The 17,266-nt window shown below is 37.0% G+C and overlaps 1 protein-coding gene across 1 annotated transcript; it reads left to right on the plus strand.

Annotated features, from left to right (window-relative positions):
• Positions 1-6,143: 6,143 nt before the first annotated feature.
• On the plus strand, positions 6,144-15,246 carry LOC146468370 (uncharacterized). The gene is made up of 9 exons (XM_085124661.1): positions 6,144-6,804; positions 8,177-8,248; positions 9,056-9,127; positions 10,819-10,890; positions 11,729-11,800; positions 12,836-12,907; positions 13,516-13,587; positions 14,232-14,303; positions 15,171-15,246. Exons 1-9 carry the CDS (start codon positions 6,752-6,754, stop codon positions 15,244-15,246), a joined length of 633 nt encoding a protein of 210 aa, XP_084980787.1. The 5' UTR covers positions 6,144-6,751.
• The last annotated feature ends 2,020 nt before the right edge of the window (positions 15,247-17,266 follow it).

The raw sequence follows: 17,266 nt of genomic DNA on the forward strand, positions 1-17,266 counted from the left end.
GAAATTTCCCCTTAATAAAATAAAACTTTCAAGTTAAAGCTTAAATATTAAAAAAAAAATAGACTATTTTTGATGTTTGGGAAGGTTTATTAGTCCACAGGCGTCCCAAGCTCACGTTTAGAAAAAGCGAAAAATTAATTATCTATTTATTCATATATGCGTCACGGTTTTGTGAGTTGGAACGTGACCTTTCATCTTACGCGGTGTTAGGTTACATGAGAACCGTTGAGAATTTGAGCGCTTTATAAGACGTTGTATGGGGAATAAAATATCGTTCATTTAAAACGCTAAATACTTTAAAATATCCTCATTTTTTACGCAAGATGATTAAAAAAACTCACCTCTTGTGTGTCCGTTGTGCTTTTTCGTTATTTTCGCTGTTTTGGGCTTTTTATGCCACCACTGTTCTCTCCTTCATAAGACGGAGTCAAGGCAGCACAGCCGGGTTTCGACCGTTTCCAACTCGGAGGCGGTTTGCGTCCAAAAAAATCCATCTGATCGGAATTTTTTTCGCCCACAGTTAAGGCTCTATGATCCTTGCACCCGCAAAAATGTCTCTTCTTCGAAATTCCTCACGCATTATGCCGAAGATGAGCATTTTCCACCGAAGATTCCACGATCGCTCCTTTCTGCGGCACCGTATGATTTTGTGATCGATCACGCCCGCGGAAGAAGCTTGGGTCCAAGGTCAAATTTCGCGCTACCCAGGGTGGTACAGTCAATTAATGTTCATCACTTACCCCATCCCCCAAGTGAAAGGGGAACGTTAAAAAAAAAAAAAAAAAAAAACGCAAAATATCCCAGTGACCGATGAATTATATCACCGTACGGCGTATAACTTGACAGCAAATTACAGTAAATTTCCGGTAGATATATCAAAGTGGACACTATTAACATCCATTACATTGATCAATATTTCCCGATACAAAACTTGAACCTTTGCCACTTTTTACTCTTTTAGGATTCGATTCGTCGTCTATTTCGACGGGTCTCTTCGCCTTCGATAACATAGCAGTGCTTCCAGTCTAGTCGTGCTCGTAAGTGCTCGCGGAAAACCCCGCAGAATATTCAAATGGTGTCCGTTGTTTATATCTCGTCGCGTCACCTCGCTATGTCATTGGTTGATCAGGACAATGGAGCAAGGCGATAGTTCACTCGGGGAATGTTGTAAGTGATGAACATTAATCGACTGTACCACCCTGGGTAGCGCGAAATTTGACCTTGGACCCAAGCTTCTTCCGCGGCCGTGATCAATCACAAAATCACACGGTGCCGCAGAAAGGAGCGATCATGGAATCTGCGGTGGAAAATGCTCACCTTCAGCGTAATGCGCGAGGATTTTCGAAGAAGAGACATTTTTGCGGGTGCAAGGATCATAGAGCTTTAACTGTGGGCGAAAAAAATTCCGATCAGATGGATTTTCTGGACGCAAACCGCCTCCGAGTTGGAAACGGTCGAAACCCGGCTGTGCTGCCTTGACTCCGTCTTATGAAGGAGAGAACAGTGGTGGCAAAAAAAGCCCAAAACAGCGAAAATAACAAAAAAGCACAACGGACACACAAGAGGTGAGTTTTTTTTAATCATCTTACGTAAAAAATGAGGATATTTTAAAGTATTTAGCGTTTTAAATGAACGATATTTTATTCCCCATACAACGTCTTATAAAGCGCTCAAATTCTCAACGGTTCTCATGTAAACTTACACCGCGTAAGATGAAAGGTCACGTTCCAACTCACAAAACCGTGACGCATATATGAATAAATAGATAATTAATTTTTCGCTTTTTCTAAACGTGAGCTTGGGACGCCTGTGATTAGTCCAAAAAATGAAATTTTGAAACATCGCTGTCTTGGGACCACGAATCATTTATTTAGACCTCACGAGCAATGTAGATGATTTTCTATACTTACTGCACGGAAAATCAAACATTAAAAAATAATTCATGTCACCCACAATAGTATCCCTGTTCAATTACGGGTTTCTGTGTGACAACCACATAAAGGTCTTGATTCCAAGAGTCTTTAACAACAACAACAACAACAACAATGAATCCAATTGGATTCTTTTATGGGTGCTGTTTGTCGTGGCTAATATGTTTATTCAATAACATTATTGAGTAGACTGATAATTATGCACACGTTGCTATTGTTTCTTCCTAGCACCTTGGCCAACAATCAGCTGGAGGTCTTGCATGAAGGAGTTTTTGATTTCAACACAGAACTAGTGCTTCTGTAAGTAAACATACACAGATTGAGTGCTGAAGTAATTGATGAAATAAAGAGGTCTGAAAACAATTTGGTGTGATCAGTCAGTGTTTATGTTCATAAATTATGTTCATAGAGGCATATGTTCCAAAATTAGCAGATAAAGAAGCCTCGAATGTGCTCTGTTCTGTTGCAAATCACGCAGGAAGCGGCTAGATCACGAACTCAAGCATTTTAAGGCCTGGGTTTGAAGGGTGTTCAGAAATTATGAATGATCCCCTATATCTTCGGTTTCTCTGCCTAGAACAGGATGAAATTTTCCCTGAATATTAAACTTGATGTTTTCTTTTGCCTTAACGTATAATTTTGATCACGTGACACATCACGTGACCAAAAAATGAAAATTACGTAAATTGGCGATATGGCGGCGAATTTTCTTCATATAGATAACTGAATTAGTGTTTCCGAAGCAGATTTTAAATATTTAACTTTCTACGTTTGGAATGACTGTTCTTAAGTTTTTAAATTGGAGAAATTAACAATCGAAGGTTGAATTGTGGACTAAAAAATGACCTTTGTGCTGATAATTTTTTTCTGGAGAACAATGGACGATCATTCCAAACGTGAAGCGATGGAGATATTTAATCTTTATTAGAAACGCGTTTTTGTTTGATGTTTTCTCTTAAAACCGTCGTCTACCTGTCAAATCTTTGCTTTTTTTCACAAAAACAATCTCGTGACATGCCATGTGATCTATACCACTACTTATTATGCTTAGAAATTTTCAGAATGATAAGATCTTTTTATCTTCCAAATTTCAGTTCAGTGCCATTGAATTTGTTAAAGTTATCTGGAATAAACCATTTTTCCTCTTAAAAGCCCTTAACCCAGGCCTTAAACTGCTTGAGAACGAAGTATGGTGTACTTCTTGAGTGCACTAGCCGCTTCCTTAGTGCTTTACAACAGAACAGAGCACAGTTGACGCTTCTTCTTAATTTGTTTTATGATGAAGAATCATTCTATTTCCCCATGCAGTCACCCTCATTTACAAAACAAGCTTCATTTTCCAAACGAGCATAAGTAGTGTCACCCTGCATCTCATGGCGAGCCGCATGCCTTAGCAATCGATTTTGCCATCAAAAGTTTTTTCTCGATCACTACAGGAGGCCTCTTGTTTACGGGAGTGCTATTGACAGTTATAAACAACATTTTTGGTGCAACGCGAGCCCCAGTGCGTTGTAAAAAAAATGACAGCAATCAACATTCACTCTCTGCGTGCAGTCGAATATTTCCAGTTCAGTCAAAAACCTCCGAACAATTGAAAAATCCAGAGAAAAAAAAAGTTATCGTCGATGTGCAGCGAGTATTAAACACAGCAAAGCAAATGCGACACACCCGATTGCTTATTGTTCTCAGGCGACATATCCGAGAGAACAACTTTGACCTAACTCTGTCTGTTACCTTTACATAAATAAAACCGTGGATATTTAGCCGGCATTTTTGGACACTTTTGTTGCACTCAGCGTGGTAGACATTGATATTCGATTTTTGTTTTGGTCTTACCGTCTGAAAAAACTAACACGGTACCACAACAATATCATCATAAAAGGCATTTTAAGAATACATTTAGTATTGACTCTGATGCTAAGAGTTCCTACATACGTGGAAAATGGAAGCTGGTGATCGACGCCGTTACACTTTTTCCCAAATCACGAAATCGCGAGTCCTGATAAAACTGATATATAACGTAAACATAAAAATCGCACCTACCTTTGCGGACGAATGGAGGATGACGATTGACTTTATTTATCACTCAGTTATTGGAAAATGATGTAGACATTAGCTTGCCGAAAAATAAATTAAACTCTACATTTGCATCGTAGAGACGATGGGCGAACACATCATTGATGTTATGGTTTGTCGATTTAGGACCATTTAGCGCGCCAATTAGATTGGCGGGAAAACGAAAATCTTTAGTTAAAATTGCGATGTTTCCATTTCCGACGGTCGATGTATAGTCAGGTTTCTGGACAGATGGGATGAGTTTTCGTTTCCAGTTAACAGTGCGTTTCCATAGAAGCCAAGCTTCTAGTCACAAATACTTCATTGCTTTGCGGCAAGCTCGATCTAGACATTACACGCGACTGAACTACTGTTGATAGATTGCTGCTTTTGAACTCAGGAATTTGATCATAGCAATCGTCACTCAACCTAATTAATTTTACTACCTCTACGCGGCTCCTCGTGTACTCTCATAAAACACGCTAAAATAAGCCCATCGCAATCCTTGTTAAAATGGTTCAAATGATTTGATTGGTTGAACAAGATGAAAACTGTCTAACACGTCAAAGCAAACCATCAAAGTTCTCAAACTTTGCATAGTTCGAATGCAACGCCAGTGCTTCTTCATAATTTTTCCATTTAAATGTCAGGATGGAAAAGTAAAATGTTGAATAAAATCCGGTAGATTTGTTGCTCATGAAAATCAGGACGTTATTAACATAGCAATTCGAAAACAAACTGCTTAACCGTCTTGGGGCTGGTATTAAATCAACTGCTTCGATTTTAACATAAAGCTGAGTGTATATTCTGTAAGTGGACCTACACTGATGACTGCTGAAGTAATTAATGAGATAAAGAGGACTTTGTAATGCTGAAACCTAGTTAATGAGTTTTTTAGTTATTGTTCTTTTATTTTTACAGGAACTTAAATAACAACGGGCTAAAGAACTTACCTGCAAGGGTTTTTGATCAACTTACTCAACTGAGAGGTCTGTAAGTAATACTTTCCTCTACAAGAGAAACAGAAATTTATCCTGTTACACGAATTCTTCGAAACGACGGATTTTTTTTTCTCGACAAGTAGTACCTTAAGTGATGGTAGCCATTAAATTGTGCTTATATGTTGACAGGAATTTGAATGACAACCAGCTGAAATACCTACATCAAGGAGTTTTTGATAAGAATAATCTGCTGGGAGCGGATTTCGGGTTGTGAGTAAAGCTCTATCTTAGTAAACAACAAAAAAATCGCTGGTCTTTATGTTCCGTGGGTGTAAAAACTGTGACCAAAATACTGTGTAAACAATCGCACCTCGCACATCACCCCCAGGTTACCCTTCAGTAATCGCTTGTTCTGATTGGTTGAAAGCCATGTTCCCATATCTTTGTGGAAACGCGGTGAACCTTCATGTTAAGAAAATGGAACCAGGAAGTATTTTGTTCGTGATTAAGTGCAATTAGTTATATTAACAGGAGTTAAAGTTACAATAGCCCTTTAAAATGCTGCAACAATGGCCTGTGGTGGGAAATAGTGTCACGTGCTTGGCCTGATCAGTTTTCCGAAAGCGACAGTGCAACTGTCAATGACTAAGACGCGTATAGTAGGTCGCCGTATCACCGAATACTGAAAACCATACTTGCGAAAAATATTCCCGCCGTTATTTACAGAACTACAGAAGGATACCAACGTCAGCAAAACTGCGAACTTCATAAAAATCCTTTATATACCCGGAGACATTTCATTCAAGATCACAATTTTCCTGTTTCAGCAAAGAAATGTTGGCCTGGGGTGCTTGTCCCGGACACGCATTTGTTTTAGTAAAATTTCAGCATATTTCTACACAAACTTCACAGTTTCAAGTAATTATGTTTAAAATTCGATATGCATAGCGTTCGCTTGTTTGTTTGCTTGCTGGAGCTGTACCCAGGCAACGGTATCGCATGCGCATGCTCAAAAAGGAGTTGATAGGAACTCCACAGAACCTTTTTGACTCTTAAGGAATTAAAGGTCGTGGTGAAGGGTAACTTTCTTTTGGCATGGTACTAGCGGCTTGTCTAATCTGAAAGACAATTGTTGTTTTCCCCAACGGCCCTGTGGCGACAGACTTCTCATGAGCATGGATACAAGGATAATATGGAGAGAAATCGTTGTCTTTTATTGGAGTTTCTAAACGAGAATGGCTTGTAATTTTTGTATTTTTTACCTACAACTGCACCAACAGCAAACACAAACATAGTACGTGCCCCAAACTGGTAAATATTGCATTTTGTTGTCTTCCGCTAAACAGCAGAATTAAACAATTCGTTCACAAAATGAGCGAGGACGAGAGACGCCAAAAGTGGATTACAGCATGTCGGCTAATTGTTAAGAGGCAAACTCAAATTTGCACACAACATGTCGATGGTGATACACAGAATTTGGTAGGTTTCTTTCACAGGTCACTGTGATAATTTTATATAAACAAGTTAAACAGGGTCTTCTAGCCCAAATTAAACTCCATACTAAAAAGCTAATCCAAAGGGCATGCTAACTTCTTGGTTATATACCAGTACCTGTACACTAGTGACCTGTATTTGTGACCTGTGGAATGTGACCTTCAAATGTATATGGCAAAATATCTCTTGGGTACGGACAACGAATATTGAGTGTACCATAACCATATTTAGCAGTGTTACTGATCTGTTGAATAATAATGTCAATTAATCATCATCACAGATGATCAAACCACGGTATTATTTGCCTTTGTTTGTTACAGTGATTGGATTATGACAAACCTAAATCCTGAATCTGAGGACAAACAAGAGCTTTCATATGGGCTGTGAGTAAATTTACTAAACCTCTTATTTGATAGCTTACGATTGTGGGTGACACTTCCTCTCCACCAGAATGCAATCACTTTAAGTTGGCCGAATACAGTTTTTTAGTGTACAGGTGTTAGAAGACGTTATTTGGAAACTATGTATTTTTCGACGCCCAAAATTGGTATGGTGTAAGACTAACTAAGAAGGAATGTATTTTCGTAGGTCTTGTTGAGCTAAGTACCGTTTCCATGGCAACGCAGCGAACTATTAAACGTCCATAAATAGTAGGTTTCCTTCATTTTTGGAAAATGTACTCATTAGATTTTTTCCATTTTTTGTATCCAGAAAAGCTCACAAAATACTGACACAGTTGCACTATTTTCATGTAATTTTAACAGAGAGATCTCCTATAAATATTGATTTTGCATTTTAATGTTTTGTGAAGATACCCTCTGTTAGATTTAAGTTTCTCTTTGTAGGCGAGTTACGCTTTTAGGCAACTATTTTCATGCCAAATGTCACGAAATTCTAATGAGCGGTTCCTTAGAAAACAGTTCATTTCCGCGAAAACAACCAGTCGCAATTTTTTGGTCGAATGCGCATGAGTGGCTTTAATTGGGTTTCATGGCAAAGATGAAAAGCATGCAAAAGGTCTTGGTGAATGACTTTTTTGCTCGGAAAGAAAAGAAAAAGAGTTCAGAAACGAGAAACTTCGTTATTTAGGATCAAAACTTAACTTTATTATCCATTTCATGTGAAATTGAGAGATCACTTCATCGACCGCCGTATTCGCGTACCACAACCCTAGCGCGCGCTTAATAGCATCAGTAACAGAATCAGTTTAGCGCGCGCAAACTGTGTTCGGCCACCTTAATAACTGAAATAACTGCAAGGTTGAGCGACATGATAGAGACTAAACCGAGGATCAAAATCCAACCGTGGATAGCTGTTTCGAGGTTGTTGGCTCTCATCAGGACTTTAATTACATACTTTTTTTTTTTACTTCCGGAACCAAGTAGAATCATCTTGAAAATCCGGTGCCTTGTCGCGCTACGTCATTTTCGGATCGGTTTATTGTTAAGGAATCTGCCTAGACAAATTTCCAACTCAAAATGAAGGAAGCTTGTATATTAAGTGCAAAGAGCTTGTTCTCAATCAACACGTTTCACGTGTCAATCTGTCCTTGTCTACGTAATTAACACCCTTTCCATATCTATCATAACTGTTAGCTAGTAATTAACATATTAAAGTTGTCATGTACGTAAAAAGAACCACTATCTGAGATATATAAGCGCAGTTTTACTGTACTCATTCGAACATGCTGAAACATGGCTTATCAACCCGCTAACTAAGAGTTAATTTTCAGTTATTGTTTGTTAACGTTTATAGATTTTTGTCGAATAACCAACTGAAGAACTTAACTCCTGGCGTCTTCGATAACAATCCTTGGCTGAGCAATGTGTAAGTTATTGCTCGCTGAGTCGCACATCTTAATCTAAAGTGGAGAAATTGAATAATGAGATGTGAGAACGCTGTTTAATGTGAACAAGATTTATACATAACTAGAGTTTCCTACGATGATATGCACCGAATGAAAAATCAGTTTTATCCTTACTTCTACAAACCATTGTTAATAATTATTCTTTCAACATTAAAGATTTCTATTCGGAACAAATAAATTATTGTTTCTAAGCACTTATGGCTTTTTGAATTTTTTTAGACGTTTGATTTTTGAATTTTGATTATCTATATTTTTTAATTGATAATGTAGATGTTTCTACTAAACCAGCAGCAACAGGCCCTTTGAGATGCGTTGTACTGCATATTTATTACGCGAACAACGATTCACTGAAATTCAAAACAATGCAAAAGTTCGCTGGATAAAATTGAACCACAATGGACGTGAGAGCTAAGTAAAAATCCGCATGAACTCATCGATACTTAATTGCAAGTTTTTTTGTGTCCTGTTCCGGTAAACTATCACAAAATAAATTGTAAATCTCAAAAAACATTCCACCTCAAACAACTCAACCATTATGCATCTTTCAATTGTAACACGACACCTCAGAACGTCCACGAAAAAGTGATCAGCGGTAACGAGCATACATGAATGCCACAAAAGGCTAAACGAAGTGTCCATCTTCCATAGGAGAGTAAATTTACAGGTTATCTTAAAAAGCATAATTATATAGGACATGGAGTGTTGTCGTTTCATGTGTTTCTGTTGGCCCTTTTGTATAGTTCTACAGATCTCATTACATTTTGTAGTTGGTTGGAAAACAACGGGTTGCAAGAATTACCTTCAGGAATATTTGACAACAGTCCTAAACTGGAGACCATGTAAGTGAACATTGGGACCTTTATCAAAATGTGCAGAAACGCATAAAAAAGACAGATAATTTACTTAAAATAGGCCACCTTAAAAGTGGGTATAAAATGTTTAGCCAGGAGTAAAAAACTCGTATTCAGTTGAAGAAGGGGATCCTTTTCTCAAAACTCCCAGCACTTTTTTTTAAAATCCATTTCCTATTAATTGGTGGTGTTTATTCGTATAAATTAGCCCAAGGTGCTTCTTGACCTTGTAAAGGTCTCAATGGTTCAGCTCTCTAAGTTATTAAAAATCGATTTTCTGGCAATAAACATTGTACCCGTTAAGTAGTTCTTTCAGAACCGAAACGCCTTCGAGTCACATTAAAGCATCTTCGGAAAAGTGGGAGTTATCTGCAGTCGTTCCCTGTTCTCGATGATCTTCTTCTATACATGTTTTCTTTGTGTTCTTCAGCCAAGTGATCCAATTCAGCGCTCGAGAAAATCCTTTGAAACGCAGGCAATGACTCCAGGAACTCCCACTTAATATGGGATGCTTTATTTCAACTCCAACAAATGCTATTTTTAGAATCTGGCAAAACACTCCTGCTTAAACTTCAGATAAGAAGGAGGCACAAAATAATGCGTTTCAGAGGTACTTTTTAGATCAAGCTCCATATTTGCATCACTTAATCTGACATTGAATGAAGCAGTAATCAGCATTATCGCACCGACATTTGAGACAGTTTTCCATATCAAGTTACATTGACCAATAAGGGGCAACGAAAATCCCACTACTCTAAAAAAAAAAACTGTCTTTGGTCTAACAATGCAGGATCAGTTTGGGCACACGACAACATTGTATTGTCGGAGTAAATATTTAGCTAATTAATAGCTAAAGGTAGCCCTACTTTCATTCCTTCCCTTAAGTCTGTGAAATTCGTTACGGAAGCTGTTTAGAACTAATGGATAGGTACTGAAAAGTACAAATTTCTTCGTGGACCGGCTCAACGGCTTACTTACAAGTCAAATTTCCCAACGTCTTTTGGTGTGTTTTCGATGCCCTTACTGAAGGACAATGCCCACTTGCCTATTTTTTTCGAAGATAATGCACTGACAATAATCCTAAAAGGTTTTAAAGTACATAACAGTAGAAGCATTTTTTCAAAATTGGTTATCCTTATATTTATTTTTTTATTTATTTATTAATCCAGTAATCCTTACTGAGATCTGCGTTACTTTCCGTATAATCATAAACCGAGAAAAAACATTTTTGTTTTAGTAGGTACCGTTCTTAAAAAACCCGAGATTCCTGGACCATCTTGTGATGCATAGATCGGTAGCTGTAGCAAAAGGAGAAACCGTCCTTTAATGTCATGATCTCGTTGAAGAAACTTGAAGTAAATTACAAAGTCATTCTACAACATGCATAAATGCATAGCATTCATCCCCCGGCAACGCTTATAGCCTTTTACACTACCATTAATGTAATTCAGTTCACTCCTTCAGTGGCAGAACGAATTTTGTCCTAAGCGATGTTAGAGCCCATGACCATTCGCAACAAGCGAATGTTCATGACTACCTGACACAAAGCAACGCGGTGACCTTAGTCATTTACAGTATTCATAATAGGATTCTTTACAATGATCGATACTAAACGTTGTCATCTTTGAATGATGCTACCTTGCTAACATACTTGATGTGTTTCCTTCGTAAATGATGAGTCTTTTGAACGACAACAATCTGACTCAGTTGAACGAAAGTGTGTTTCATGGCTTGAGGAATTTGAAGTATTTGTAAGTATTTTTTTACTTATTTTGTACACTGAAAAAATACAACTTAACAGATACTACATAACGGATCAATGGTTAATTGCATTTGCTTAACAAAAAAACTGATTGAGGTAACGCCAAGTAATCCGTGAACTTTTATATAGCACGGTCCAAACGTCAGAGGCTCCGCCTGAAAATTGTTCTTTAAATTGGCCTCTTTTAAAGAAGTGTGTTGTGTATTATGATTAAGTGTAAACTAAAAGCTCAATCAAACATCTTCTGAGGGTAATTCGGAGATACATTAAGTAGGGAAACTTTACTTTTACTTGTGCCATCACTTGGCGAAAACGTTCCGTTATAAAACAGTTACCGGCAAGCTAAAAATCAATAACAACAGCTGCTGTGATAGCTGTCCCTGTTGGCAAAAGAAAATAAAAAAAAGAGAGAATGAATGAGTGGACGAACGGGCAAAACAGATTAAAGTATTTAACTGCAGCTTTTTTTGAATTTACACTGTACCATTGTTATTCATCTTTAAATTGAGCACTAAATAGATCGTGAGACTTTCTATAGTTGCAGCTTGCACACGATGTGCTGTTAAACACTTGTAAGTAAACCTTAAAATAGACCATAATCACGATTCGAATCGGCCATTTCCGAGTTACTTTGAACCTCATTATGAAAGCGAGGCTAACTGCAAAGTTTTTATTATGAAAATTTGTTTTCATTCATATGCAAACAAATTTAATTTTCATTTGAAAAGCTTAGCACTTAGCCTCGTTTTCAACTCGGAAACGGCCTATTCCACAATCATTGAAATCTTCCCTTTTTCTTAGCGCGATTTTTTCTGTCATGTTTGAAGGTATATGCAATACAACAAATTGCAAAACCTACCACCAAAAATCTTCAGCAACAACACAAAGCTAATCCGGCTGTAAGTAGCGTTCTATTCTTTTCCTTATAAATGATACACTTTCAATTCTTATGACTTTTTTGATGCCTAAGAAGACGAACGAATAATGACGAAATTCAAGCCGCAGGGTAACCCTTTATTAGCCTGATTTGTTTCTTTTTTGTTTTGTTTTGCTTTTGTTGTTGTTGTTGTTGTTTCGTTTGTTTTTACACATGAAGTAAATCAAACAAACCCTTATTTCATGTGAAATCAAACTAATCAATAGTTTATAATTATTGAGCCTGCATTCAGGGCAGAGTTCAGTCAAAGCCCAATTACGTTAATTCTGGGGTAACGTAAACTTTGATTTGAGTTTCATTGCTAATGAATGAAGAATCTTCAAAAAGATTTCTATTCCTCAGATTTATGTAAACCTCTTCTTTACCGCTAGCTTAAAATTAGCTTTTAAAAGCACTTTTCATGAGAGAGAAGAAAACCCAGGTTAATTTTTAATTGGGTTGTAGCGTTCATCGGCTTTTGAACAACAGGGCCCAGAACACCTTATACGCACTAAAGGGCCAAGTGAAGAGCTTCCTGAGGATATATATATATATAACGGAGAATTAAGTAGCTGAAGAAGTATTACTTCAGTACTTTGTCGACCGTAACTTTGGAAGAGATACTGATATCAGGAAACACAACTGAGAACAATGGCTAAAGGGAGTTGTTGAGCCATTACAGCTCCAATTACATTGTTAAAAAATCTTAAAATTGATGAAGTTGTTTGAGCTTATCAAATATCTCCTTTCAATGGACGCCCTCTATCTGCTAAAGCTCCCAGACATAAATTATAATGTCTAGTCTCCCTAGGTTTTTAATACATCCGTTACAAGTTATTACTATGCGGCTGTACATATAATTATTATTTTCCTGCTTTCATATAAACAATATATAGAGACAAATCTCGCGACAAACAAGAATAAGAATAAATTTGAAGCTTATAATTTCGATAATGATCAAGTTTAATACGCGGAATATAATAGTCAGTAATCCTTGATATGTTCGTTACTTGTGCAGGCGACTGAACAGTAACAACCTGACGCTATTAAACAAAAGTCTGTTTCGTGGATTGAAAGATTTAGACGAACTGTGAGTAAAGCAATCTAACTTCAAGTTAGTATAACCACACGTTAGTTTCTGAAAAAAACCTAAAGTTTCATGGCGTCTTCTCAAATGTTCAAAGTTATTTCATTAACTTTTACTAACTTTTTGAACCTTAAATGGTTGCCGCAGGCACAATCCGTACCCTTCCCTACCCTCCCTGTCTAGATAGGAATAATGACATGCTCGTTTGTCTCTGTAAGAAACTAAGCTATGCCATGTTTCAACACTCAGATGATGGTAAGCCCCCTGGGATTATACCATCGTTTAATGGCTTAACTGTTAACAATGAGTCTGTCTTCAGTTGTGAATCTCAATTTACATATTAACATTTTGGTCAGGGTATTTTCATTAATGATTAAACACAATCTCGTACTCACCCATGGCTCTAATGATGCTAAAGAAGTTTAACTGTTTTAATTATGTTTTCCCGTTTTCTCACATTTTTAATCTTGTTTTAACGCTTCAGCTAGTTGTAATAGTTTTCTTGCCTTGGATTTATTTTCCTTTCTCCTATACAACCTAGTGCTGTTCGAGCAACGTCAATATCAGATAGGCTCAACTGATTTTGTTCGCTTCATTTTTGTCTTATGAAGGTGGTTACACGATAACAATATCGAGATATTACCTGCTGAACTGTTTGCAGATCTCAAAAACTTGGACGAACTGTGAGTACCAAGAGATCAAATCGTCTTACCGAATTGTTTAGTCATGTGCTACTACCAATTTCCAATAATTTTAGTCTACTAAAAATAATTAATGAGTAGCGCTTAAAACACAACAAACAAAACAGTACTGCTGTAACATGCATAATATCCAGGAAATGAGTTTACTTGATTATCCCATTAAAGAAATCCACCCGCGTAAAATTCAACTTAATGTGTTTTCAAGCAAAGAGGACAGGAGATGTGGATTTGGTGGTTAGACATGTAACGTTAATATTGAATAAAAAATTATAATATTAATGAGTGCAGTTGTTCGTGTCAGTTACTTTTAATTTTGCCACGACATGGTGCACCAGGTGAGTCCTAGCTAGATGTTGTAGTTGAAGAATTCAAATGCATATAGACTCATTCTGCATATACAATTATTCTGAATGATCAAAATTGTACCTACTAGAATGAAAAGAAACAAATTATCTAGGGGCTAAGTAAGACTTTGGTGCTGGATGATTGGGAGAGAAACGCGTAGCTTTTATATCAGCTGAGTGACTGAAGTAAGTCTATAAACTCAGTCGATGTTAATCTTGCTGTTATGAAAAGCTGTGTGTTTTGCTAGATTCCTAATTGTATTTTTTTTCCTGGATCAACAGGGATTTGTCTCGCAATAATATTAAGAGATTACCACGCAGGATTTTTGGGAACCTTTTCAACCTGACGCAGCTGTAAGTGTTAACATTCAGTAAGGTGGAATTCGACAAAAATGCTCCATTATTTTTTTTGTCGATAGATTCCATTTGCCTCTAAAGACGTTAACACTTGCCCTTGGTATTTTTTTTTTTTGGGAAGCATTAACCACTTTCATCAAGGCTCTGGTTTTTCAAAGAGCGTATAACTTTATCCACTGAATAAGTCGCTATCCAGCGGACAAAATGTATCCCAACTAACACATTATATTATTCATTGTGTTTTGGGGGAGGGTATTGAGGGGATTCCTTCCCCCCACTCCATAACTTCGCAACTATAAAAGCTACGACAATCAGGCCTGGAGAATAGACAGTACGTCCGAGGATGTTTCCTTTGAGGTCTGCAACGAGAAGTCATGACGTCATATGACGCGGAAAACACATCATAATTACCAAATGGCGGCCATATTGGATCCGCCATTTTTGATTTCTGGATTTCGAAAGACTTCAGAAACGCGTTGAAATTGAAAGAAAACTAATTAAAACCAATAGGGAAAGATAACATCAGCTAAAACACAAAAGTAACATCTAGGTATTTCCAATTTTTTGAAAAAATCTCTGTTAACAATTGACTGCCATGGTAACATCCAACTCAATGGACTCTAACCGATCACACCTTAACTTTTCGAGATAAATACCTGGAAAGGTCCAAAAGTTTTTATGGAGTTTGTGCAAATATTGAAAAAGCTTTTTAGGTTCAAAGTCGCCGTGGCATAATTTATCCCTTACCGGTGTAGATTAAGGGTCAAGTTAATTATAGCACCACATGTTTAATTCTGAGTACTTTTAGCTAAATTGTGGCTAGTTGTATTATTTGTACAGCTAAAACGTAAGTATGTTTTGTAGGTGGATGGCTGACAACGAACTTAATAATCTCTCCCATGACGTCTTCAGGAACTTGACCAAGATAAAGATACTGTAAGTGAGGTTTGGCTCATAGAAAAATTAAATCGCTAAATTGGAAAACTGCATCAGGCAGGAACTGTGATAGAAACCAACAAATGCAAACCAATTTTGGCTGTATTGATGTTTTTTTTTTGTTTTTGTTTTTTTTTCCCTTGATCTGTTTTGAGTTTCTAAGCCTTATGGGAGCAGATGAGGGCAGGCGGGAGGGAAGGGGTAGGGGTGGGGGATTAATAAGCACCGCCCACGTATTTAAATAACGACAAAGTTATGACAATTGGTTCTGTAAGGTATATCGTTCCCTTTGTGGTTCGTGTAATAGGACGTATCCATGTTTTAAGAATCTCATGAAACTGTTAAAATTGATTCAAAAGTATAGACAAATTCATAAAAACATTACAAACGCTGACATGATATTCAATTGTAAAAATATATTAAAACTAAAGCTGTCCGACGTTTCGACGATGCTATCATAATTATCAAAGCAAAGTGGCTGTTTCTTCGTTGTTGAATTTAAATTTGAAAACGTGAAAAAGAGAAAACAACAAAACAGACATTTAGTTTCTTTGTGATTATGTAAATAACTTGGCGGATGGAGTCGGCTTGCACGTTCAAAGCTGGTTAAAGACTTCGAATGATCAATATTTCGTGAGTTAAAGCCGGTGACACACTAGGCGATTTTATACGCCGATCGGCGTATAAAATCGCCGGTAACTGGCACGTCATATATCGTCGATTAAATTCGCCTAATGTGACCGTTCCCGCAATTTTCTACGCTGATCGCTGCGAATTGCCAGTAAGTCAACTAATCTGGATGGGCTATTTTATCACACGACTTTTCAAAATGGCGGTTAGCAGTGATACGATGGAGCCTGGGAATAATGTTAAAGTGCCATATCGCCGCGATCGGCAAAAAAAAAAAAAAAATCGCTAAGTGTATCCGTATCAATTGGTGAAGAAATTCGCTTGCCTTTTCAATGTGATCTATGCGATATGGACTATGTCGGGTACACCAACCGACAGTTAATCAACGTGTTGCCGAACACAGTTGACTGAATTCTTCAATTGGCAAGCACATGTACGATTTGCACGGGATAATAAACCGAATTTAACTAACAACTTTTCAGTGCTGAAAAAATGCCGCGACTATCATTCAAGATCTTAAGCCAGCTTTGAACATGCAAGCTGACTCCATCCGCGCCAAGTTATTTACATTATCACAGGGAAACTATATGTCTATTATACTGTTTTCACTTATTTATATTCAACCACGGAGAAACAGCCACTTTGAATTGATAACGATGATAGCATCATCGAAACGTCGGACAGCTTTAGTTTTAATATTTGTACTCAAGGTTTTCAGTAAACTTTAACTATACGATGTAAAATATATGACGATAAAACTAGAAAATTAAAAGTTCGATAAACCCTTCCGACAAAATGACATTCAAATTGTTGCCAAATCAATCTTAGCCAGAAAACTAACAAGGTTTTTCGGCTTTTCATTTGATATATAAAACATAATTGGCCTTTAAAAGCGTATACTAGTACTTCTTTTGCCTCCTTCACCAACCCTCGAGATGAATACAAGTGAGACGAAGGAGAAATAAATATTCTTTCTTAAAAGTAAACACTCGCTAACATATAATCACACAGTTTATTGTCGTTACAACATCATTTTAAACATAAGGAGGATATAATTTTGCAGTGTTATGAATCTCAATGAGATTTGCCGGTTTTCTGGTATAAAATATTCGGAAGTAAATTTTTAAAAGAGGATTTGGCTGAATAAATTTTAAGCCAGCGATTTTCACTTAAATTTATTGTTTAACATTTTAATTAGACCAATTCGATTTAGAACTAACAGTATGCAAATAATGTATGCACTATTTTATTCCCCCTTTACAAAGGTTTCGTTACCTGTTACAAAATGTAATTTTGCGCATCATAATCAACTCACCTGTTATATTTTGTTGTTTGCTACAAAACTATATTAGGAGACTGGAGGAAAACAACATATCGAAGCTTCATCCTGGTCA

The sequence above is a fragment of the Pavona decussata genome, unplaced genomic scaffold (genome assembly GCF_977016875.1).
Source record: "Pavona decussata unplaced genomic scaffold, jaPavDecu1.1 SCAFFOLD_131, whole genome shotgun sequence".
Classification (NCBI taxonomy): Eukaryota; Metazoa; Cnidaria; class Anthozoa; order Scleractinia; family Agariciidae; genus Pavona; species Pavona decussata.

Bases quoted from the DNA above. Each gene is read 5' to 3' on its own strand.
- LOC146468370 (XM_085124661.1), top strand. From the start codon at position 6,752: ATGACAAACCTAAATCCTGAATCTGAGGACAAACAAGAGCTTTCATAT. The intron at 8,249-9,055 runs GTAAGTTATTGC...TACATTTTGTAG, and splicing joins AATCCTTGGCTGAGCAATGT to TTGGTTGGAAAACAACGGGT. The intron at 10,891-11,728 runs GTAAGTATTTTT...TCATGTTTGAAG, and splicing joins TTGAGGAATTTGAAGTATTT to GTATATGCAATACAACAAAT.